This window comes from Erpetoichthys calabaricus, chromosome 17 (assembly GCF_900747795.2).
Source record: "Erpetoichthys calabaricus chromosome 17, fErpCal1.3, whole genome shotgun sequence".
NCBI lineage: Eukaryota > Metazoa > Chordata > Cladistia > Polypteriformes > Polypteridae > Erpetoichthys > Erpetoichthys calabaricus.
In genome coordinates this window covers 42,662,348-42,688,440 of record NC_041410.2, presented here as the reverse complement: position 1 = coordinate 42,688,440, position 26,093 = coordinate 42,662,348, and the positions used below count along the sequence as shown (strand labels likewise).

The window sequence follows — 26,093 nt, the reverse complement described above, 5'->3', positions numbered from 1 at the left end:
AATTTTTTTAAATGGGGCTTTATTGATTTAAACTCCTCCCAAAATTTATTAAAAACCCCCACGAAAATCCCCAGTCACAAACAAAAGATCAGAAATAAATTCCCACCCAAACTGCAAAAAAACAGTCACAATTTTTCTCCAAATGAAGATTGCATCAACCCAAGGAAACAAGACATGACATTTTGGAATGGAAACGTTCCTCCTTGGGGGCATCTAAAAGTGAATGAAAAAGATCCCTCTTCACATAACCATCTCAGTGCTCATGACACAATATGTCCATAGCAGGACTGCTCAAGATCACGTGTGTAAAACATTTGACAATACTCTATAGATTGCTTTTAATTAAGAAATGTGTTCATTTTCTTCTCTCGTGCTCTTGATTTACAATTCAGTCTTCTTTTTCTTCTTTTTTGATTTCTCCTCTTCTTTTAACACTAAGGGATTTGATGCCTCCTTCTTCAGATAGCTAATGAAGTCACTTACTTCACGGGCACCCTGTAGGAATACAAAAAGAAAGCATCTTAATACCAAAGAATGATTTAGCACTTCTTACAATAAAGATTTCAGTAAAGAACAGATACTGTACATCACAGTAATTCATAATGTAGGTAAGTTACTGCTTCATAAAATGTATGCTAATAACCTAATGAAATAAGATTTTTATACTGTATCTCAAGACTTCAGAAATCACATTCCCTACTTGGTATGGAGGATGAACAGGTTCTAAAAGCCAAGTTGTTCTAAACAGTTAAGAAGGTAAAGGCAATGAAGGAGAAAATAAGTACATATAAACAATCTTCCATGCAAATGTTTGCAAAAAGCAGCAATATTGATAAGAGGGACCAATGTATATATACTATTACCACACAAATTATATGCCAAAACTGCATGAGGTGTAATTGTTCCTGACACAATAACATCCTTTAAAACAAAAAGAATCATTGCCTTAACAGAAATTAAACGCAGTCACGACAGACACTGCACTTAAAAGGGCACACTGCAAGTTGAAAAAGGGGTAATACTCTGACCAGAAGTGATGCGTCATCTATTTCAGAAACTTCCCTTTGGTATCAAGCACACACTTGCTTCAATTCCTCTCTGAATAAAAAACTTCAAGCATTTTCACCGTGGTGTTCCATCTAACCCAGACTACAATTTCCTACTTTCCCACCAACAGATTTTTCTTATTTTATGTCATAAAACTTCCAGAACAAATATTTGTATGAGTCAAAACAAAACTCCAAGAGCAGTTTACCCTCTGGAGACCTCAAGTCACTCTCGGCAGCTGTGCCACTCTGCCTTACTGACATGGTGCTTGCTTGCTCCGTTAGATTTGCCCATTTCCTGGATTTTGGATTTGTACTATGCTGAAAAACCTCAACTGGGGGAAGTGGTTGATTTGCCATGGGGGGGGGGGGGGGGTGAAGGGATCGTCCCCCTTTTAAATGCAAGAGCATTGTTTTTAGAATAAGGGGCTGATAAAATGGGGCAAAGAAAGCATACACTAAAAGTCAGAGCAAAAAAGGGGAGAGGTACTTAACCAGAGGCAACCTTAGGGGTGTGCGGGGGTTGACCAACCCCATGTGGGGCCGGTTACGTCAAATGCTGTTATCGGTATGTGTGGACTGTATTAAAAGTTGTGTGCAAATTAAAAAAAAAAAAAAAAAAAGTTTACATACACCAGATTCTCACTACAGTATTTAGCTAAACTTTTGTAAGATAGACTATCAAAATATGATATAATCTTAAAGTGCAATTCATAATTCATGACAATACCATGACAGTGTGAAATGTGATGCGGTGTCATGTGGAAATTAGCAGGGCCTCTTCTAGAAAAGTACCCAAATTACAAGTATACTCCGAGTCTCGATATGCAGGAGGTCAGTCATAACTCATGTTGAGGTCATGTCAGCCGTTATTAGCGCAACATGTTTTTGTGCATTAATAGTCAGACATGTTTACAGCCTACAAATAAATGGAGTTTCAGCGTTTCAACAGAAGTGTGAAATGAACGCAGGATCATCATGAAATCTCTTACCGGTTTCCAGATTGGGAAACGAAAATTCAATCCACTTTTCTTGCCTTCCGATTGGAAAAGTTGAGGACATCTTCGTAGTCTAATCTGGATGCAATGTCTTCTATATAGATAGGAGAAGCCAACCCAGCGACTAATGGGCTATACCTATTTTAATAAGGGATTATACTGGCAACCCTTTTCGGGCGATGAAGGTGGGGCGATGGACATGTACGGAATTTGACCTTGAAGAGGGATTTTAAAAGGTTTCCTTTTAAAAGCATTTCAAATATTTTATATATTATACACACATACATACATACATATATATACATATACATCCACCCACTCACACACAGGTGAATACAACTTGACAAATCCACTCAAATGGGACACTTGGACCTCAAAAATGGGGTTCCCTTAGGCATGGGGCCTGGGATGGTCGCCCCACTTGCCACCCCCCAAAATGCTGCTCCTGGTACTTACTGGTGCATTAAAACTGACTATATTGATCATTGAGGATTTCCATCTGAATAGGTCATACAATTGAGGGGAAGATTGTGTCTAAACAAGTCAACCCGATTAAGGTATATTTACTTTGTTCAGATCTAAAAGTTTCAGCCAGGTTACAATATCAGAGTAAATAAGTAGCCACTGAATGACTGGTGTCCTTCCAGTAAATGCCTCTAAAACAGATACTAAAATCGGCTTTTATCCTATCCCTCATGGGTGACACCAACATTTATGTTTACGCTTACATGTATGAATAAAGTGTGCTATATACTCAGCTTTTTTTTTTTTTTCTTTTTCTTAATCCGACTCAGAACTTTACCATTCATTTCTTTTACTTGGTATTTAATAATATATATCTTTATCCTGTATTATAAGGTCTACTTTTACTCCTATTGTATTTCTTTGAATATTTGCAAAGCACTCTAAATGAAGTGTATTAAAGTTAAATATATTTAACAGAAAAAAAAATGTTCCATCATACAAACCTCATATTTCTTTGGAGTTTGCTTCTTTCCAGCAGGGGCAAAGAAAATTGTGGGAAAGCTGCAACAGAAACCACCACAAATTAGAAAACCGTATCACATGAAACTTGATCACAAAAACGGTAATCCATCACCTTTCCAAGGTAGCTGAACTCTGTTTAACAAAGGTTAAATCAACAAGAAGCAAAATATACAATTGCAGTCTGCAAGAGGACAGTACCATTTAAGGGAGCAGAGTTGTTTAAGTTTGGATTCTATTAAGTGAATTTTCAATCACCTGCCTTAACCTGAGTGATGTTGCCTTGGGTTGCAAATCAAAAGTTAGAAACGGAAGCAGGATGTTAAATTGTATATTATACAATAACTCAGCTGTTATCAGGTCACAGATTGAAGTTTCCAATTTGTGGTGGGGAGAAACTTAAAGTATATTTTTCATTCCAACAACTGCTTCTAATCTTCTATTTATGTTTTATATTAATGAACATTCAGGCTTACTTGTAAGGTAAAAAAATTGTTAATCAGCCAAGTTCATGTTTTACATATTTACTAGCATTTAAAAAATCGTTAAGAGTCAATATCGCTCACATCGCACATTTGGGAACCTCTGTTCACATGATATACTAGTCCATATGTCCCTTTGTGCTTCTTGCTGCCTTTGTTCATTGGACATTGCAGTTCTCTTGTGGATGCCAGATGACATTATGCCCAAGAACAGATACTATTGTGTGTGTTCAACATCCTGTAGAATCAAAAGAGCTTTGCCAGAAGTCGTCAACTTTAAAGGGTAAGCTTAACAATTTGAAGGTTGTTGTTAACAGAAACCATTGTTAAGTCATTCTAAGCCTGCTTTTCCTTTACAGTATGACAATACCGGACATTGCTTTAATCAAAAGTAGTACTTTTCTAAAAATTTTTACACACTGTTCACGATTATGATTCTGCAGTGGCAGAACAGGGTTTTTAACTACCAGAAGTACAAGAGCACTTTCAAGGTTTCTTCTATTATACCAAGTGTTCAATACAATTTTTCCAGGTATTTACATTAACAGGAAACTGGTTTCCTGGATGCTTAAAAAACACACACAACCCCACCCCACATACACACACACTTAGAACTGAAAAAAGTTAAATCGGGAATATATAGGCAGGTTTGACCTTCTAAACTTACGACAATTCTAATTTGTTTTAATCCTTCTCAAGTCGCTGTTTAAGGATGGGTACACGATGGAGCCTATTTTCACAATATTGAATGCAAGATTTGAACCAGCCATTTGGTTTGGAAGATGGCAAAGCATTATGTCGATTGCTTATGAAAGCAAGAGCTTTTGAGGAATAGGACTACATCTTTTACAGTTTGTATAATTTAGCAATTCTCCTTAATTTATTTAACCTGCTTAATTCAATTTAAGGTCAAATGGGCAGAGGGTATCCCAGCAACAACTCCACGAAGGTAAGGAACAGCCAATTACAGGATGAAGCAACATACACATTCTAACATGACCAGTTTAGAGTTGCTGATTAATCAAACCAGGCGGTCTTTGTGAATGTGGGCATATCCGTATTTAGAGAAAACCATGAACACAGGGAAAACATGCAACAATGTCCAGGGGTTTAATTTGAACCCAGACTGCTGGATGCTTGAAGGAACGATTCCACTCAAAATGAAAACCCCTCCCCCACCCAAAGGGGAGAGAAAAAAAAAAAAAAAAACCCCACACCACAAACTATTTGTACAGATGAGTGCCTCATTTAAATCAGGTGTTTTCTGCTTAAAAGTATGTTGGATCACAGAATATCCTTATATAAATATGTTAGAAGCATCTTAATGACAGTTGGAGACAGACTTACCCACGAACTTCATAAGGAGAAGGTACATCATTGGCTGTGGCATCCATTTTGGCAATAACTACATTAGGGTCATTTGCAAGCTAAAAAAAAAAAAAAGAGGCGGCTTTCAATATTTAGAATCAGAACAATTGATTTATTAAAAAAAAAAAAAAAAAAAACCACATATATACATATAATGTGCTTAACCTAGGACACATTATTCTAGAAACAAGAACATACCACACAACACAAACACAACCAAATCAAATGGGGTTGGAGAGGGAGAGAGAAAATACTGCTCTACTTGCTATGTTCCATAGTCACCTCAAGATTAGCATTGAACCCTCATCCAGCAAAGATAGCTAAACAATTAGAGCCACAATTTAAACTCCATTTAAAAGGTGCCATGTGCCATTCCACCCCTATGACTATAGAAGGCTGGTTCTTGTGAAGAGTCACTTGGACCAATGCAGTTTGCCTATTGGACAATGATCATCAGAGTGGAAGATGCAATTTATGTGCTCCACAGGACTTATTCCCATCTGGGCAAAGCTGGCATAACTGTTTCAATTTCTTCTGCGCCTCCAATACCATCCAGTCATCACTGCTGAGAGATGTACTTAGAGAATGTAGGCGCATAAGCCTTTGGTGTTTTGAACTATTGTCGGGCAGCACAGAGTTTGTGAGGCTCAAGAACTGTGTCACTTATTTTCTTCTTTCCACACATCTCCTTAGACTATAATACACAAGACCAAGACAAGTCACTTGAAGATACTCTGATAGTTTTGCACTAATATAAAGGGGGATGAGACAGTACAGGACTCTAAAGCAGAAGTTTGTTTCTTGGTGCAAAGAGAATTTTCTGCAGCTCATCAGCAAAATTAAGGAACTGGTTATTGACTTTCAACACATCAAAGGGCCTCTATGCCCAGTCACTATTCAGGTAGTTGATGTGGTGCCATGGTACAAGTACTTGGGGATCTATATCAATGACATGGTTGATTGGTCTAGTAGTAGATCAGAAAAGACAGAACATAGTCTTAGGAGGCTGAATTCCTTTAACATGGGTAGCGACATCCTTGTAGATGTTCAATAACTCGATACCTAGTGCGATTTCCTTTGCTGTAGTGTGCTGGGCCAGTAAAATTACTTTAAAAGAGGCCCTCCAAATCAACAAGCAAAAAGTAGGTAGACTCAACTAATGAATACACACAATCCACTAGAGGTAGTACCAGGGAAAAATGAATTAAAAAGTTAAAATTTGGTCTAGTATGTTGCAAAAGATGGACATTGAGATGGTGCTCCACTAGCAGAGATTATGCATTTAATTAACTCAAGATGAATTACAAATATTAAAAACATGAGCAGGAGAACAAGAGGTCAGATGGAAAAAGCTAAACTTTGAAATTCTAAACTGGTCTCAAATTCACAATACGGCCTGGAACAGACAGGTAAAGAACTGGATCAGCCAGGAACTTGTGATGCAGCATAAACTCCAGCCAACAGAAAATGGTGGAGAGAAACTATATGAGGAAGGCCAGAAAGACTTCACCACACAGGCAGCATTTCTGTATTGAGCTCTGCTGCCTCATTATCCCGCAAGTCAACTACTACCCAACTGCATTCGAAACAGACTTTGGAACATGGAGAAAATGGAAACTAGCTGTCTGAGCTGAATGTATTGATTACCACACTCCAGGTAAAAATAAATGGAGGTGAAAGAAAGGAGAATATAGCAGAAATGAACAACAGAATTGACATGATTCAGCATATAAAAAGACCTGAAAAGGTGTGTTTAAGTAATAACTTGGATGTAAACCTAAAAGATGATCAAAAAAAAGTAATGTGTTCATCTGGAAGTTAAGCAAACATTTATGATTTGAACTGAAGTGGTACAACAATTGGCATTCGACTGATCTAAAGGTAACTGCTGCAAAATCCGAATGCAAAGTGTTTTGTTATAAATTTGTTTTGCAGAATCTGAAAATAGACCTTCAATTAGGGTTAGGGTGACCATGAATATCTAAACCCAGTGAAATTCATAGCTGAACATTGTTTCAAAATAGACATCAAATCGGAGCGGTTTATAGCATACATGGATCGAATGCCTCAAAGCCCGATTGTCAGATATTAGAAGCTACGAGTTAAAGAAAATTTGAGGTTGATTCTCATACAGAAAGGAGATTATGCAGTATTTGAACACAGCTGTAGATTTTCCCAGATAAGGGGGTTTAGGTGAGAAAGAGAGCAAGTTAATTCTCTATCCTTCCCTGGAATTTCCAACATAAAGCTCCTTAAAAAGATCAAGGAAGGATCAGTTTTGATTGCTAAGAGATTGAATTGGCCAATTTTTCCTTCCAGCTTTAAAAAGAAAACTGGAAGTGTGGGAATCTTAATACATAAAACAAAATAATTTGTAGTATAAGACACAGCATCTGATCCTGAAGGGTGCTAGGTCATGGTGATGGGCAATATATTCTAATCTAATGTAATTTTTACATACCCATCATGGATGGACATTTTAACCAAAAAACTTATTTAGATCAATTTCCAATAAGAGCGCTCAAAATTATGTCTGGACCCGGAATGACCAACTACAGTGGAGAACATCTAATACAGCAAAGACAATCAGTTTATAATGGATCATAATTTCAGACCCATGGAGATTCTTAAATCCAAATTCAAGAAAATTCCTTCTCAACAGTACATCATAGTTACTCAAGATATGGTCATTCCTTTATAATTTAAAATTTATTGCCCACTATCAAATAAGACAGAAGATATGGTTATTTCTGATCATACTTTTGATCTTGGAGCTTGGCCTCTAACTACCCCGCCATTAGCATGAGACCTACACAAAATTCACTTCCAAACAAATTGATTTTTAGTGACATCCTCACGGATTTCGAAAGAATACTCTGGGGAAACTCTGAAGGCATTTTTAAAGGGGACAGATCATTTCATATCCTTCCAATAAAAATCAATTCTTATGCTTTTAGTCTCCGATTATCTCAGTGAAATTTTCCAAACCGATGAAAACCCCAGGTCTCCAAATGACACTTTACAGGAAAGGACAGGCTGTACAATCAGACTTTAACCTCTTAAATAAGAAATGAACTCCATCTTTAAATCACAACATTATGAACATACAGAGAAGGCTAATAAGATAATTAGCTCAAAAAAAAAAAAAAAAAATTCATAAGCAGGAAGATCGCAATGCAAAGAAAAATCATCAATACATAGAGATACAAACCATTGACCATAAAAATAACCCACATATTTAGGGAGTACTACAAGTCCTTATATTTTACTGTTTAAAAGACGATGACGCAATCCAAAGGAGTTTGATGCAGTACAAATACCAAAGCTGGATACTCTTAGTGCACAGACACTGGACAAATCTGACACTCTTAAAAACTACTGGATGCTATAAACATGCTCTAAAATGGGAAAGTCCCAGATGGCTACCCAATGGGGGAGAAAAAAAAAAAAAAAACACACAACTAAATTTAGTGCCGTTACTGTTGGAGGTAGAATTCCATTTTTAGCTTCTATAAAAACCATTGCTAACTTTGCCAAGCATTATTTCCGTCTTTCCAAAGAAAAATAAGGACTTTTTGCAATGTGCATCAATTTCATTTCTGAATAGTGTTAACGTACTCTTAAAGGTTTTAGCTAGAAGGATAAAGGAAGTGCTTCCTACTGTAATATCACAAGACCAAACCAGATTCATTAAAGGCAGACACTTAGCTTAAAACCTTCAGCATTTGATTAATGTAATATACCCTCCCATATAACACCAGAGAAATTCTTTGGACGCTGAAAAATCCTTTTGACAAGAGTTGAATGTTCATCACATTGCACAAATTTCAGCATGGATAAAAACCACTTTAAACCAGTCCAGAAGCCTCAGTCTGTATTAACATGATCTCAAACTACTTTAAAAGTAGAACGTGGTACTTGACAAGTATGCGCCCTATCACCATTGCTTTTTGCAATCACCACTGACCCTTCGCTTTCAAAATGCATTAACAGTAAACCGGATTATCAGAGAAGGCCTTGGAGAAAATAACTACACGTAGACCAAACCTATACCATGTCAGACTCAAAACTTCTTTCCCAGTAGTCCATAATGCACTAGCAGAATTTCAGTTATATCTGGAGTCAATATTAATTTGAATAAAAATGCACTTTTCCCCAGTGAAGAAAAAAAAAAAAAAACTAGTACTAGATATCTTATAAAAATGAACAAAAAATAGTATTTGATATTCACCCCAAGAGATTTACAGATCGTATTAAACACAACTTTGATATAAGAATGGGGAGAGGAAAAAAAAAATTAGAAAAGATGGAACAGATGTTCTACCCTCCATCTCAACTTAGCAGGGAGAATCAATACTATCAAGACAAACATCCTTCCCAAGCTTTTTTCTATTTCAGAGCTTCCATATATCCACACATTAACAAATCATTCTTTAAGAAAAGGATGAAGTCATTGCTTCATTTATCTGGAATTCAAGACATCCATGTATTCAAAAGGCAGCTCTACCAAGACCTAAAAGCAGGTGGTGGCACGGCACTACCCGACATTCAATTTTATTGCAGGTTCACAAATATAAGCTATAAATATTCGGAAACCATACAAATTGATGAATATACACAAGCCTGGTCTGCGATAGAAATAAAAATCAACCTGTACTTTGATATGCACTGCTTTGTGCCCAATAGCAATTATCAAAATACTAATACTCCAATTGTTAATCTCTCAGAATATGGAACCAATGCAGGATGCACTTCAAGGCAGCGAAGCTTTTATATTGCAGTTCTACACAAGCACTTTTTTCATCCTTCTCAAACCTACAAAGTATTTAATCTTTGGAAAGTGTCCAGGGTTAAAAACACTTGAGAACTGCATATAGAATGTGTTTGCATCTTATGCTTACGGTTAACTTCTCAGCAACACAATTTCCAATACTTTATTTATTTATTTTTTTTTTATTTTTATATAAATCTGATTTGAAAGAAACTCAAGTTTCCACACATCCTACCCATTTCTAATACAGAAGAAAAATACTGATCAGTCTTTAAGACTCAGACAGCATAACAATTGACAACCATCTCAAAGTCTATTCCTTTCAAAGATCTTATAACAGTGGGAAATGGATCTTCTACTCAATAGTTCAGAAAAGGAGTGAAAGGAGTGTAAAGCAGCCATGCATTGAATATACTCTATCCCCATGTACACAAAGTATTCAAATCATTTATATTATCCCCATGTACACAAAGTATTCAAATCATTTATATTAATCTTTCATTGATCTGAGCCTTAAGCATGGGAAATGTGTCATATAAATGTAGTTTAAACTTGTCCAAAATGCTTAGGGCAAGATCCACCTTGTGAGAATTGCAATTTAGCTTCAGCCTCACATGTTCTGGGAGTGTACCAAATTAACATTTTGGACTGAAATCTGAGTGCTTATGAGATAGCCTTGGTGCCATAATCACTCCAATACCATCTCACACTCTGTATTCTCCTTTGATTTTTAATTTTCAGATATTTTCCTTTAAATTTAAAGGTTTTCTAGCTTTACTTTACCTGCGCTCAAAAAGGTGCTTTGCTGTATAATTGATGTAAAAATACCAGAAATTTACAAAAATCTAATAAACCTGACTGTCTTATGCATCTACTATAAGGACACTGAATAAGGATGGAATTCATGGAGGGATAGTACAGCAGTGTATTCCTGTTTGATTTGAGTTTGCAAAAGAATCTAAGTCACACATTTCTTCTGAGACAATATTTGATGGACAAATGAAGCAAAAAAGTTAAATTCATTGGCAGAAGCATGCAACACATTTTGTAGTACAGTAATCCCTCGCTATATCGCGCTTCGCCTTTTCGCGGCTTCACTCCATCGCGGATTTTATATGTAAGCATATTTAAATATATATCGTGGATTTTTCGCTGCTTCGCGGGTTTCTTCGGACAATGGGTCTTAATTTCTGGTACATGCTTCCTCAGTTGGTTTGCCCAGTTGATTTCATACAAGGGACGCTATTGGCACATGGCTGAGAAGCTACCCAACTTACTTTTTTTTCTCTCTCTCTCTTGCGCTGACTATCTGTGATCCTGACGTAGGGGGTGTGAGCAGGGGGGCTGTTCGCACACCTAGACGATACGGACGCTCGTCTAAAAATGCTGAAAGATTATCTTCGCATTGCTACCTTCTGTGTGCAGCTTTTAAGTATGCTGCACGGTGCTTCGCATACTTAAAAGCTCAAAGGGCACGTATTGATTTTTTTTTTATCTGTCTCTCTCCATCTCTCTCTGCTCCTGACGGAGGGGGTGTGAGCTGCCGCCTTCAACAGCTTTGTGCCGTGGTGCTTCGCATACTTAAAAGCAAACAGCCCTATTGATTTGTTTGCTCCTTTGAAGAGGAAGATATGCTTGCATTCTTTTAATTGTGAGACAGAACTGTCATCTCTGTCTTGTCATTCAGCACAGTTTAAACTTTTGAAAAAGAGACAAATGTTTGATTGCAGTGTTTGAATAACGTTCCTGTCTCTCTACAACCTCCTGTGTTTCTGCGCAAATCTGTGACCCAAGCATGACAATATAAAAATAACCACATAAACATATGGTTTCTACTTCGCGGATTTTCTTATTTCGCGGGTGGCTCTGGAACGCAACCCCCGCGATGGAGGAGGGATTACTGTATCACTTTAAATCTACAAGTGATCTCAAAGCATAAAATAGTAAAAGAATGGCTTAGAATTGAGAAAAAAAAAAAAAAAAAAAAAAAAAAAAAAAAAAAAAAAAAACCACACACACAGGTTGGAGAAATTGCCAAGCCAGAGTCCAAACCTCAAATTTGTGATGCTGTAGAATGATCTGAACAAAAAGCTATTTCCACAAGCAGTCCCAGAAAGTTGTTGTTAAAAATGAGCTTCTACCGGTTTTTAACTACAAAAGGTACACATACTTTTCATAGTTCTAGACTTAATTAGGGGGGGGTAGTTTGGCTTTGGTTGGAAGAGTAATGCAGAAATCCATATTAAAAAAAAAAAAAAAAAAAAAAAAAAAAAAAAGTATATATCCCCCAAAGCCTCCCATCCTAAAATTGGGGATAAAAAAGGGAAGGTGTGGGTCCTTGGCACTATCCAAATTAAGCAAATTCATCCACAGTGATTCAACCATCTACCTGGTAACTACATAATTTAAACACAGGATAACCTTTCACTCGAAACAATGTTTAACTGTTTTAGGATTAAGTTTAAAGTTGATATCACCATGATTTATTTTTTGTAAGAAGTCTGAGGCAGACTGACATGTCAACTTTTGAAATCAATGCTATTAAAAGGCACTATTACCGTTCAATGCTGCTATGACATTCATATGGCGAACATTAACAGAAGAACCATGACCTCAGCAACAATAGTCAGATGTCAAAATCTTATAGCCAATTTAAAACACAACTGTAATTAAAATCGCCTGTCCATTAAATTTACAATTGTAGGAATCCTGCACCTGAATTAAACACAACGCTGTAAATAAAAAGACATGCATTTTGATTGACAAAGTTAATTTCATAGATTCCTTTAAATAAAAAAAGTACTTACTTTTTCTCCAAGTTCAGTATATTTTGGTTCCAGACTCTTGCAATGGCCACACCAAGGTGCATAGAATTCGATAAGTACATCCTTGTCATCATCATTTACAATTTCCTCAAAGGTCTCAGCTACTACTACCTGCAGAAGACATACTGGGTTATTCCAAATATATATATATAAAAAAAGCTCTTTATGCATCTTTGAAATAAATGTAGGTGTTCAGTGGATCTAATCATAACACAAATCCAAGCTATTCAAATCTACCTTTACAGGGCCATCATTGTTCTCTGGAATAGGTTCAGATTTGAGGTAATGTTTTAGCTTTCCATCAAAATAATCTTCCAAGAAGCGTTCGAGTGCTTTTCCATCTCGTCTGCAAATTGAGATTGCAATGTATTAAAAATAAGAAGCCAGCTAGGCATCATAAAGAAACATTACTGAAAGAATAGACAAAAGAATTTATAATCCATGTACACAGAGTTCTGAATATACCAAAATTACAGGAGTTTTACTGTTGTAGATTAACAGTTCATGAAAAAACAAAAAAACACTGCAAAAAGCATTATAACCTAAACTCTCCACTGAAAAAAAAAAAAAATTTTTTACCACCATTGTCAATGATAGGTTTTTTTAGCGTATCTAATGTTACTGCAATTTTAGTTACATCTGTTACAAAATGGTAACAGTAAGATACACTATTATAAATGGAAAATTTTCACAGATGTTTGAGTTTACATTCAACAAATGTCAGTTTGCTTTGGCATGGCATGTCCATTCCTTAAAAAAAATCTAAATTAGGAGAGCTCAGTAATCTAAGAAATATTGTTAAGCACAACACAGACCTTGGCACTTCCGAATGGCTATTGCAAAAAACAACCTTAAATCCAAATAACTTAAGTCATACTTGCAAAGTCAATTTGGCACAGCAAATGCTGGACCACTGTCCAAACATATGACATCCATCCATCCATCCAATGGTATCAGTGATACTATGCAATGTTTAGGCTCCACATATAGCATACATGCAACAGACTGCACTCAATTGCAAACAGATCCTCCAAGCTCACTGAAGGTCGACTGTGTAAACTACAACTCATTCATAGCATCGATACACTGGTCAGTCCTTTGCAATCAGACAGACAGACATTCCGATGAGGGAGAATTCAGCAGGAGTGACAGTGGAGGCACTGCACCAGAGACAGAAGCTGCAGCTTTCTTTTCGCTTGCTAAATGTGCAACATTTTGCTTATAAGCATAATCTAATTCTGAAGCATGCACTTGCATAGAATTGCTCCCAAATGCACTTCATGTTGCCATTTGTGTGGGTTTGAAATAAGACATTCACAAACTGTTTACAAACAAACTGGACAAATCAAAGGAAACAATTTGAATAATGCCTTGAACATTTAATTATGCAATGCAAAAATTCAGAACCTTAATGTATTCGGTCATCGGTCTACTATAGATTGCCACAAAGCCTCTCTTGCTTAGAGAGTGGATTTAATTTCTTTTGGTGTTATTCTAGATCAAGAATTCGTTCTTTACAGAAAAGACTACCATTGTTGGTTACATGTTTTCAATTTTATGACAAATTCTAAACCTTTCTAGGCTGTTCCATAATACATCCCCACAGTTTCACACTTGAGTCACAAGTATTTGATCTGCAGATAGTTCAAAAAGTACAGAGAAGAGTGCACTGAATGACTGGTTCTCTGGGCTGCTTAAATATGACGAGTGCATGCATAGTCAAGGATTGCTTAAACCCCGATTTAAGGAAAAATACTTAGTTTTCCAATTGAGGCTCAGTCAGCTTTATTAACGCAAAGCTTACTTAAGTGAGACTTGCAGTTTAAAAAAAAAACAAAAAAACAAAAAAAAAACCAACCACACCCAGCATAACTGACTTACTATCGTACAGCACCACATTCTAGGAATACAAGAAATAATTCTTACAATTAGGCTAGACACTTACGAAAATTCTTCCTGCATGACATATTTTTCACCCTTTAACGTCTTGATCCCCACAACTGGTAGTTCGCCCGGGGTGCTGTCTAGGCCAAATTCTGATAGATCTTGGCCAAATGTGTTCTTGTTGGCCACAGCAAAGTTTAAGTTCTTTCCTTGATCAATGAAGATCTTTGCTACTTTCATAACCCTACAAAAAAAAAAAAAAAAAAAAAAAAAAAATTAATAAAATAAAAATTGTACAGAGTTTAAGGGCCTCTTAATTAAAAAGGGATGCATTTTCAGGATATTTCCTACAATCAAAGTTTATGGCATTTATGAGTAGGGCTTCCACAGCACCAAAATTTTTAAATTTCAATATGATACTAAGCATTAAAATTCAATGCTATTTGAGAGCCAATACAGTATATTAAGATAAACCTTTAAATTGCAATTCTGTATACATTAATTGCACCTTGAAAAACATTTGCCATTTAATGCAAAAACTTAAAGTAGTGCTCTTTGTAAAAGAGCAAAGCTCTGTAAACAAAAAACTGATGAAAACCAAGTTACGGAGGAGGTCTAATGAAATTAAACGTCATTAAATGTTAAACAAGTATTGGAATCTTTTAACAATAGCTTAAAATATTCAAGGCTTTTTGTAAACAAATCAAAAAAAAGTTAAACACACACATTTAAAGGCTTTGCATAAATGCAAACCCAGTGCTAAAAGATACAATACAAAGAATTTAAGGGTATTTGCACAACATTCCTTTAAGAAGAGCTGATAAACCCATCAGGCAACACAAGCAGCTGCTTAGAGCACCATTTAGGCAAGTTAAGAAGCCAAGAACCCCAGACATGAAGTGGGAATTCCTTGTTTAAGGCTTTGAATACACTTTGACCATTACAGCCTTTGAAATGTTTGACTAAATTGATTGTGTGGTAGCAAATCCTGCATACTAGCTTGCGATTTTAGTAATCTTACTTATTTGTGCAGTCATCTCCTTGGTATATAGTTCTTAGAGAGGACAGGTTGGAAGCATGTGCTACAGTGCACTGCCACACCTACCACATGAACCACCACCTGGATTGGACCCTGTCAGCTCTAAATTTTAAACCTACACAGAAGCATTTGTCCATTTAAGCCACCACTGTACACATTGAGTGTATTAAAGGTTGGGCTTAGGGTGGCAGCAATTTCTTAAAAGCATCTCTGGACCAGTTAGCTATGACTAATGGTGCATACTGAATAGGCATTAAACTCCATAATTTAACAAAAAGGTTTGTTAGATTTATACAGCAATTATTTGGTTATCATCCAAGTTTATCTTTATGCACACTTGAAACATCAGTTAAAATACAAAGAAAATGCACAGTGAACTGAAGTTTTCCAATGGTTGCTAGGAGTTGGTTTAAAACTAACAAAAATACATTGATAAAGCACTGCAACATTCATACGCCCTCTAGCAATATTTTCCGCACATTCTCCAATAGCAGTACAACATATCAGACCATGAGCTACTTGGTTGAAAGGTGGTCATGACAGTTAGAGATTTTGCCATATAGTTCTGGTTTTATGCACATATGGACTGATGTTGAGACCTGTACACTTCAGGTCTCAAACTATACTTGTGCAGCTGTCCAATTCTTTCCATCAAGTACTGCATAAACAGTGGATTCAGAAGTTATTCAGACCCTTTCACTTACATGTACAGCATTTCCCAGCTGCCTGTGTACTCTGTCCTACAAGTGTTTGGTAGGACTTAGAAGTTTGACACTGAACATGGCTAAGAAAACTAACCTTGAAATGAAAGTTTGTTGTTTGTGGGGGGCAATTTACCTTACAGAATGTAAACAATGCAAGATACCTTGAAAATAGTGCTTTACACTCCCACTTTCTCCATTACACATGTCCATGGACTGAGCATTTTGCAACATTTTGAAGAAACTTCATAATTTAACAATTTACATGCTTTTTAAAATACCAAGTCAATATGTCACAAAAAAACATTTGGCTAGGGTGCCAAATTGTAACAAATCTATACCATCTACACCACTGGAAAAGGCCCAGTCCAGTATATATTAACTTTACCTATTCCTCCAATAATTGGAACCCTTTGCATTCTTCTCATAGTCTACATCATAATAAGCAACCAGAAGATCCTTTCCTTTCAGCTGATCTTTGTTGTCTTCAGTCATATGAGGGCATAGGCCAAAGCTAGTAAGAAAGAAAAGCATATGAATATTTCAGCCTTGTTGTCAGTCAGACAGACAAAAAACCTGTACAAAACACCTTAAGAAATTAACAAAAAACACATTCACATCTTAAATGTCTAATTAGCTTAAGTTAGAAATCTTTGACATTTGTTAAGCAAAAAAAGTTTGTACAACTTAAAACATGAAGGCATCTGATGCATGAAGAACTTGTCAATGCATGTCATTTAAATGCAGTTCTCCAGAAGTAAAAAGTCCTAGTCTGTTCAGGAAAAACTGACTACTACTGAAAACAATCTCATTTCCAAATATTCATACTAGATGTAAATTCTCCGTTACTAAAATACTAACAGTAATAAAACATTGAAAACAGGTGGCATTCGTCTTCACAAATCTAAGATCTATTCAAATAATGGCACGTGCAAACCCATTTCCACTCATACATATTGGTGTAAAAAACTTTACAAAGAGAAATTAAGTTTGAGCAACAATTAAGGAACAGATTAACTAAATGACCTAAAGCACAGACAGATCAGACTACCAATTCCAGTCAAGGATGTAGTGATTAGCATGCTGCACTTAAAAGCTAAGCCTTCATATTTGCAAGACAATCCAAGTGTCAATTTGGTTGTGGGCCAGAAATTTGTGTGAAAGTATGTCAACTAAAGTGTACTCTGAATTTTGCCTTGGGTAAAGGAGTCTCAAATATCTCACTTGTTATATGCATAAAATTCATTAACGGATATTGAATTCTGATCTGGACATATTTCTGTTAATAGCATACAAATGTACATTTCCACAGTCGAAGATCAATGTGGTTTAAAAGCAGTGTCTTATTTAATACAACAGAGTCGGGTGTTTGCTTTTTCGGAGAATATTATAGGATGGTTGTTTATGGTCTTGCTTTGAAAAGGCAAGTGCCAACAGTGAAGGTGGCTGTTCATAGTTTATGAATGCAATTAACACCCAAAACACACACACCCCCACGAACAGCATTAGCAGTTAGAACCAATGCCGTTGGTTCTTGGGATAGATCAGGGCAAGGGTGCGGATCATGGAGTCTTTTCCTGTACAGGTAGTCCCCAGGTTACGGACACTCGACCTATGAATGAGGCCGCAGCTGTGACGCATGCACCTCATTAACTGCCGCTCCATCATCTTTGGCCAGAGGATGCTGCAAGTAGTGGCTGGAGGGGTGCAATTTCGCTGCTCGCACAGTGTAGTGTCCCTCGGGCAGCAAGCGAGCGGTGACCCGTGGTCCATAGTCACTGGGGTCACAGCTATCGCTCGTGTGCGGGACGGAGGCTTAATGGGGCGGTTCGCTGTCTGTCCACTACACCGCCGCAGCTACTGCTCCTGACTGGATGCAGGCTGGATGGAGCGGTGTAGGGCATTTCACTGTAGGCCCACTACACACGGCTCCCCCCCTGAATTGTTTTCGGTGGGCGGCTGGTAATGCTGCAAACGGTGACCCGGTTGAAGCTGAATGGAGGCCATTGAGGGTGAACGGGGCGGCGGGGGGTAGCATTGTAACGTGCTTCGGGTGGCTGCCTGTTGAATGGGGGCGGTGGTGGGCGATTCACTACACGCCTTTGGCTGCACTGTGTTCGTTCTCGGTGGGTGGGTGGGTGGACGCACGCTGCAGGCTGCATACTGTAGTGGAGATGACGAAGGTGGGTGGGTGGTAAACCGCCCCTCGCTACTCCCATTCATTCTCAATAGCAAGCCTGCTTGTACTGTTACGTACATAGCAGGAAGTTGTCTCTTGTCAGCATACCAATTGTGCTGACAAGGGATGCCTGCCTGCTGTGATAGCTGTACAGTGCTGTGCAGAAGAGCTCATCTTAACCTTTTGTCTTCACCCTTCAAGAATGTCTCTGAAACACAAACCTGATGCAAGTGCTGGTGTTACAGAAAAGAGAAAAACCATCACCATTGAAAATAAAGTAGAAATAATAAGGTCAGAGAGGTGAAACTCCATTCATTAGCAGAGCACTTGGCTACAGTCGGTCAGCAATAGCATTTATTAAAATAATGTACCTGTTCCGACTTACACACAAATTCAATTTAAGTACAAACCTACAGTTCCTCCCTTGTACGTAACCTGGGGACTGCCTGTATTAGATTAGAAACATGCTATATTCAAGACTGTTTACCACTTCAAGCATGTTTATATTCAATTAATACAACTCAGTGGTATAACATCCAAATAAGCAGAAGTGTCTAATTCATTGCAATTTAAGTGCTTTTGTACTACCTTCCATCGCATTATACTATCCACTTCTATCAAATACTGCTGCTGGAATCTGTTTAGAGAGGGTGAAGGGTGGTTTTATGCAAGACAGACTTGGTCTTTGCAATGCACTGGTGCCTAGTGCATGATTAGCTCCTGCCATGCACTCAATCCTAATTGCACAGGCTTTGCTCTCACTATGACCCTGTTTGTGTGAATGTGTTACATTAAACTGGAAGGAGTCTCACACGAATCAGGGTGCAACCCAAGGAGGATCACCATTTTGAACTTTACTGAAGATTGATAAAATGTAACCCTCAGAAGACGGCAGGCCCACTAATGGATAAGACACATCTGCTGGGAGGCATTTTGTATTTAAGACCTTATGTTAAGCTACTGGTTTAACTTTGGGGGGTTGGGGGTGGGCGGAGTTTAGATTACCACAGATCAAGTGGCTCATCCTTCATGTACAAAAGGAGACTGATAAGGTGCAGAGCATTATTGAAATAGCAATGCCAAAAACGTTTACCTTCAAACAAGAATTGCTATTTTGATAGTAGTGATGATGCAGACAGATTATTCAATCCCAAATTATCTAGTTGGGGTAATTGTTTTTTTCCAGCAGGGTTCAGAGCTATTCAAAATAAACTCCTAAAAATGTGGTTCGCATTTACTCACACATATACAGCTACAATTTTATAAATGCCACGCATGAGTGCCATTCAGGGGACACTGCATCATCCTTCACTCTTTTGCACAATGTGCTATAAGACATGACAGACACCAGTAATTTAATATACACATCAGAGTCTATTTTTCCTATAAAAACTTAGAATTATGTGGTGGCTGGTGTAATGTGAACATATTGCACATTTGTACATTTTACCGACAATGCTACTAATAGAAAATGTTAAATTCACAAAGAAAACAAAAAAGAGCAAATGAAAAACTATGGAGAACTTAGCTCAATTATGTGCTTCATCTCTGCTGATTTGTCCCACTTATGCATACTCCACACAAGTTTTGGTTGGAACTTCAACCATCACTGGTCTTAGTACAAAGGCTACACCTGGGAGAAGGAACTGTGTGAACTGCTGGCAGGAAACTGCTTGACAATATAAGGAATGTAATGTGCCACTTTGTATCATTCTGGATAGGAACTTTTCTGAACAGTAGAATATGTACATTTTCCCTCCCCATTATAGGAAATACATAATAGTTTTGAGCATTTTTAAAGTCGAGCGATGTTGAAAAACCATCCTGAAGGCACAGATTTGCAATTTTTCAAAACTGCTGGATCTGTCAATTTTGTATTCACCAATGGAGAAGTGAAAATGTGAAAGGTGTTTGAACAAATTTTGGCCACTAATAAGCTAAAACTACAGATATACCTTACGAGTCATTTTTGTAAAGTACATTATCTTCAGGAAAAAGGGGCATGCGCACAAACCCACACCAAACACTGCATAAAAAATGTCTTATACCTTAAAGCCAAGAATAACCAAACCACTTTCAGCCCTAAATACCACTAGATCACAATATTAATCTATTTGCATAGTTCAGCTGCATTGTTTTGGGGTTGAGAGATAGGGTTAAAACTCACAGCAGTTACACAACCCATTACAAAGATACAATAACAGCACAGACTAGCAGGCACCACCAAGGTCATCATAACAGCCTTACAAAAAACACCACAACTTTTACAAATACAGATCTACCCAGTGAACAAAATGGCTTTTTTCCCCCCCCCAGACTAAACCCAGGACGATGAATAGCAAGATCTGCTTATCAACATGAATACCACAGGCATGAAGTTCAGAAAAAACAGATGATCAAGCTGGCAAGAGTCCCTTTGTCAAGGGCACCAAGTACTTGACTACTTTATAAAATTTTGCCAGTTTCAGAAGCATTCAAAAGACACTATGCTATACCTTTAAACTAGACATTAACTGAACATACGATTTTAATAAAAGGGTGGTTTGCTTATACTGCATTTTGAAAAGGTAAAACACACCAGCAACATCAACTTTGCCAGAATAAAATGTTTAAAATCAGACAAAAATCAACATTCCTTCTTGTAATACTTGCATGCTATGCAGTGCAATTTAAAAATGCACTTTAAAAAAACCACCACACGTCAACTAGCTTACACTCACATCCCTTGCCACCAACAGATTCCGTATTTTGGATCCATCAACTTGCTTTGGGAAAACTGTTAAGGAGTCTAGAGACCAACTTAAACAGACACATACCTGAAAAGGGACTGGGAGGAATTTCCCCAATCCCTCAACTGCTGAAACTACTTAAACTCTGCTCACAAGCAGGAAAAGTCAAACTTCATTTTATAAAGTTTCACATTCATACTAGATTGCATATGTATGGTTACAGGACTTCCCTTTAAGAGACAGTACAGGAGGGATATAGATGCACTCTTTCAAAGTAAGCTTTTTAGCTTTGAATATCATGGTAGGTATGGAGCATTTGAATAAAATTTGTATATCCTAATACAGTAGTTACACTTTTAACCCCTGTGACAAATCATAGATGCCAGATCCATATCAACTGAACAATAATATTTTTTTCCTAAATCCAACATTTTCCATAGGACATTTGTATCCTACATACTCCTGGTAACTTTTGATCCTAGTGAAAGGGAGTCCACTGAAAGGCCCACAAAGCATGTGCATCCACATTACCCATGCAAAACTATTCCCAGCATAACAAATGAACCTTTTTCCTAAAAAGGATTTACTCACATATTGTCCTGAATGAATTTCTTGATTTTTCCACTGGTATACTTCTCCTCACCAAACATAACGGTATTCTCCTCAAACTTATTGTTGAGGTGTGGTGGTCGGAATAGTATTATGCCCCTAAAATGAAATGACAAAACAATTCAAAATGCAGCACAAATCAAGTTAATAAAAGCTTAGTTACTGGCTACAAAAGGAAATGAAAAGGACAAGGTTACAAGAAATATCTGCTTGTTCATACCAAGCAGTCCAAAAAATAAATAAATAAAAACTTACTGTCCATCAATATCATGTTTTTGCAGAAGCTCCTCGTTGTTAGTGTGGGCAAAGCGAAAAGACTCACGTAAAGAGTTGGCAGATTTGAGAAACTCAGACTGGGCACTACTTCCTCCATCCGCAAAAAAGCCTGTAATAAGTGCAATTTAGATACTTAAAACACTCTAGGAACAAATGTTGTTCAAATGTTTAAATTTCCATTGGTCCAATGATCCCTAAACCAGGGAAGGGGTGTGAGGGGCAACACTGGCACCACTATTTTTACACCGAGGAAGGAATCTTATAGGAACACAGTAAAGTTTAATGGAGCAAATATAGCTAAAGTGACTTGCTCGAGACAACCTTTTTTTAGTTGGAGTCTCTAAAGTAGCATCCCATAGGGGTTTAAAGCAACTAGTCCATACTGCCAAGTTCCATTTAAAAACCAGACCAAAAATTCTTAGTAATAGAACACTGGTTCTATTGACACATTTGGTAGATTTGATGCCATTCAAAAAGAATAGTTGTCAGTAATACATGTAATGAACAGAATGCATCTGTTCGCACTAACTTGAATTATTTCCAAGAATAAAGGCGCAAGAAATACTGCATTGTTAATTCCATCTTTCAAGGAAAGTGTTTATCTTGCTCTGAACAAGAATGATTCTTATCCTTTAAGACTAGCAGAGTGCTGGGAATTTACCTTTTTTGCCCATTAATACGAGAAGGGTCCACCTTGGCTGCCAACTACATTACCAATGAGTCACTAAAAAAAGGACCAGTTTTAAAGGAGTCCTTGTACTCTAAATGTTAAAATTCCAATGTGATATGTTCAGATTTAATTTTTTTTTTTTTTCCCCCGCACCATTTTGTTTCATGGACGCGCTACACTGTAGAATACTTTGTTGGATGCAAGAATGCAGACAAATACAGCTTATCTGCTTTGCCGAGGAACCGATGAAATCTGAGCTCTTTTTGATTTCTACTGATCAGTGTGTGTCCAAGTTGTGATTCATGTTAGGCACTTAAACTATCCTAATCCTACAGACTTTTCAATGCAGGTTTCCTGCTGTATAACAACTCCACCAGAAGAATTCACCTGTATGCCAAAAGAGCAAGATTGTTTCTTGCATACAGTCTGCAGTACACATTTTAAAAACAGAACTAGTGTCTGCAAGTGTTTTGACTTCCTTCTCCCGTTGTTGACGGTGGGGGTCATTCACTTATATTGCAATTTATCGAACAAGAAGGAAACAGAATTTATTGGGGACATTATTCTACCTGTGATTTTTATAGCTTCTTTCACTTTGTTGTAAGAGTAGAGTGGTGCATCTGCAAGTCGATAAACGCACGGTTTCAGTTTTCAGAACATTCCCTTATGTTTAGCTTCAATTGTAGGCCAAACATGAAAATCAAAAATGTTATTCCTACGGGGGGGAAAGATTGATATAGATGGATTGTATATTCCATTGCTTCTGACAAATCAAAGACAAAAGCAATGATGGAGATTCAGAACACATTGTTGAACTTTTTGGAAGTTTCTCTCTTCCATGTTCTCCAAAACTTCGAACCGCAACACATGCTTTAGGTACTATACCTGCTAAGGTCTTTCAAGGTGTATATCCATTTTGTGGGAAAACATTTTTGCCCCAGATTTGGAAATCCAAAAACTATTTCCAATTGCAGAGTTCCTCTTGTTCAGCTGTATCAAAAGACACGTCTTTCGTCTCAAGTACATGTTAGTGTGCTCTACATATCTTTCATTTCAATATTAAGACCGTCAAATCTTGATAAATCAAACTCATTAAGTTCAGTGTAGCACTGATTGTACTATTTTCCTCTGGCTTTTCCTGCTCAAAGAACTGCCACTTTAACTTCCCTCTCTCCATCAGCGTATTTGTCTGACTGGATTTCAGTGCAAACTGAGGTTATTGAACATCACCGAATATCATCTTTCCTCAGTAACAGTTACTGTGATTATTCATACCCTCTGTTTGACACGGTTTCAGTATCTTATGTGGAATTCTGTCCTGTACACAAATAACCCATTTCTTGGAAACTCACCTGCTTTAATCTTGAGCGATGTATACATACACAAATTATCTCCTTGTCTTTCAAAGACTACCATACCATTTTGTCCAACTACAAGGATCTTTCCACTCTGCACAATTTGTTTATTGTCTACATTATCTCCAGTTTTACACTTTTCATCTACAGCATGCAGCTATTTATTCAGATGGATACACAGAGCTCTTCAAATTCGGCTTCTGTAAATGTGTTATACGATGTATTCAAAAATGTGTAAAATGCTGCTGGTGACTTGTCAAGAAGTATGCAAGGCAAAGTTGGGTTTTGTCCAAACACCAGGTGATAAGGACTATAACCATGAACAATATTTTTCACCAGGAGTGCCCAGTCGAATGAAATTTGCCAGGCACATGCATTGTCTAACTTTCAAAATGATTTGTAAGTGTTTGATTAGGTCTTTCTAAAAGCCCATCACTCCACAAGCTGTATGCTACCTTCCTTTATTTCTATATTCAAATTGTCAGCCATATGTTCCATTTATTCATTGTTAGATTCCCTTCCATTGTTACTATAGTGTTTGTGGTGGTCCATGAATACTTTATGGAGTGGAAACAATGCTTTACAATTTCAGAAGGTTTCCTTGAAGCCACACTGCTTCTGGGTCTTACATGTGAAATGATTATGTGGAGATACCAAAATGTATGGTTCAAGTTCATGCAGGTCCATGTCAACAGTCTTACATCTTGACAAGCCCACAACTGGTTTAGACTTGAAACACTGTACAGCAAATCTAAGCTTGTTTCACAAGTATTCACATTCTGCTGAAAAACTGACATGCATTTAGAGTTATAACCAGAACTGTACAGCTGTTTAGTTTATCAACTAAGGCATGTCTGAACTGCTAGTTTTTTTTTTTGGTTTGTTCTCTTTTTTTCATATGCTTTGTGACCATCAGTTTCAACTACTTCTAGTTTGTCCTGTCCTAGGATGTTTATACAATAATGTCCAGAAGTGGTCAGTTTAAGCTTAATCATCTGTTTCAACATTAGTGCTCTGTCATACCGCAAAGGTATGGCGCCCACCGTGGCCGGCGCATTTGCTTTGCTCTCCCAACTTCAGCGCGTTTGTGTTCGTGATATTGTGCCCTTTAAAACTTACAACTAGCTTGTGCAGTATTGAGATATAATCATGAGGAACTTTTGGACATTTGCAGAACCCACATTGTGCCTAAAACCAGCTTGCTGGATTTGGATTCCTTCCCACGGCTGGACTTAACTAACATCAGCTGGGAAGAGACAGTAGCCTCGTCCTCATAAGCGGCATAGCGGACACTCGGTAAGCCCAAAGCGGAGGAGAGGAAAGAGGCGGGCTACACGCCAGGCTAAAGGCAAGGGCTACAAAACCACTTCTGCCTAGCCGGTTACTAACACGATTGGATGAGCCGAGAACCAGAGAAACCACCCAGCGTGAGATATGGGATTGTTGTACTCTTATGTTCATGGAAACCTGGCTCTCTGACTATACACCGGACTCGGTGCTGCAGCTGCACACATATTCCTTGCACTGCAGTGACCGTACATCAGACTCGGGGACGAACAGAGGAGGCGGCGTTTGCTTGTACGTGAACAGCAGATAGTGTGTGGATGTACAGGTAGTCGAAAAATTGTTTCGCCGATATTGAACTGTTAATGGCGAAATGCAGACCTTTTTACCCTACCGAGGGAGTTCAGTGTTGTGTAATGAGCGGTCCATTTACATTCCCACCGTGGGAGGACTGCGTAACTGCACTTGGGACGCTGCACGAGGTCATCAGCAGATATGAGTCGCTCCACCCTGATGCAGTTTCCATTGTGGCCGGTGATTTCAATCACTGCAACCTGAGGAACGTCCTACCCAAATATCACCAGTATGTATCTTTTCCAACAAGGGAGTGCAACATTCTCGATCAAGTTTACAGCAACATGAAGGATGCCTACAGAGCAGTGCCACGCCCCCACTTCGGTCAGTCAGACCATCTGTCAGTGTGTAGCAAGGCTACATAAACGGACAGTCGGGTTGGCCTTCTGGATTGTCCGTCACTTTATAATGTTGGCTAGGAGGGTGTTTTAAATAGCCCTTCAGGCACCTTTGGTGACATCCCAGTCTGGCAGGATCCCACCAGAGTATATTTTTCCAGCTGCCTGTTGCCGGCGTGAGGTTTCCATAACAACAGAGAG

General features: G+C 37.8%; 1 protein-coding gene across 2 annotated transcripts in view; it reads right to left on the bottom strand.

Annotated features, from left to right (window-relative positions):
• Positions 1–231: 231 nt before the first annotated feature.
• The window catches only part of pdia3 (protein disulfide isomerase family A, member 3), a 47,495-nt gene continuing 21,633 nt past the window's right edge, over positions 232–26,093 (bottom strand). For both annotated transcript variants that reach the window (XM_028791413.2, XM_028791414.2), the window contains exons 5-13: positions 21,871–22,000; positions 21,598–21,714; positions 16,487–16,612; positions 14,420–14,602; positions 12,712–12,820; positions 12,457–12,585; positions 4,858–4,937; positions 3,013–3,070; positions 232–495 (exon numbers count right to left, since the gene is read on the bottom strand). In XM_028791413.2, coding sequence (XP_028647246.2) covers positions 382–495; positions 3,013–3,070; positions 4,858–4,937; positions 12,457–12,585; positions 12,712–12,820; positions 14,420–14,602; positions 16,487–16,612; positions 21,598–21,714; positions 21,871–22,000 — 1,046 coding nt within the window. In that variant the 3' untranslated portion in view covers positions 232–381. The remainder of the gene's footprint in view (positions 496–3,012; positions 3,071–4,857; positions 4,938–12,456; positions 12,586–12,711; positions 12,821–14,419; positions 14,603–16,486; positions 16,613–21,597; positions 21,715–21,870; positions 22,001–26,093) is intronic.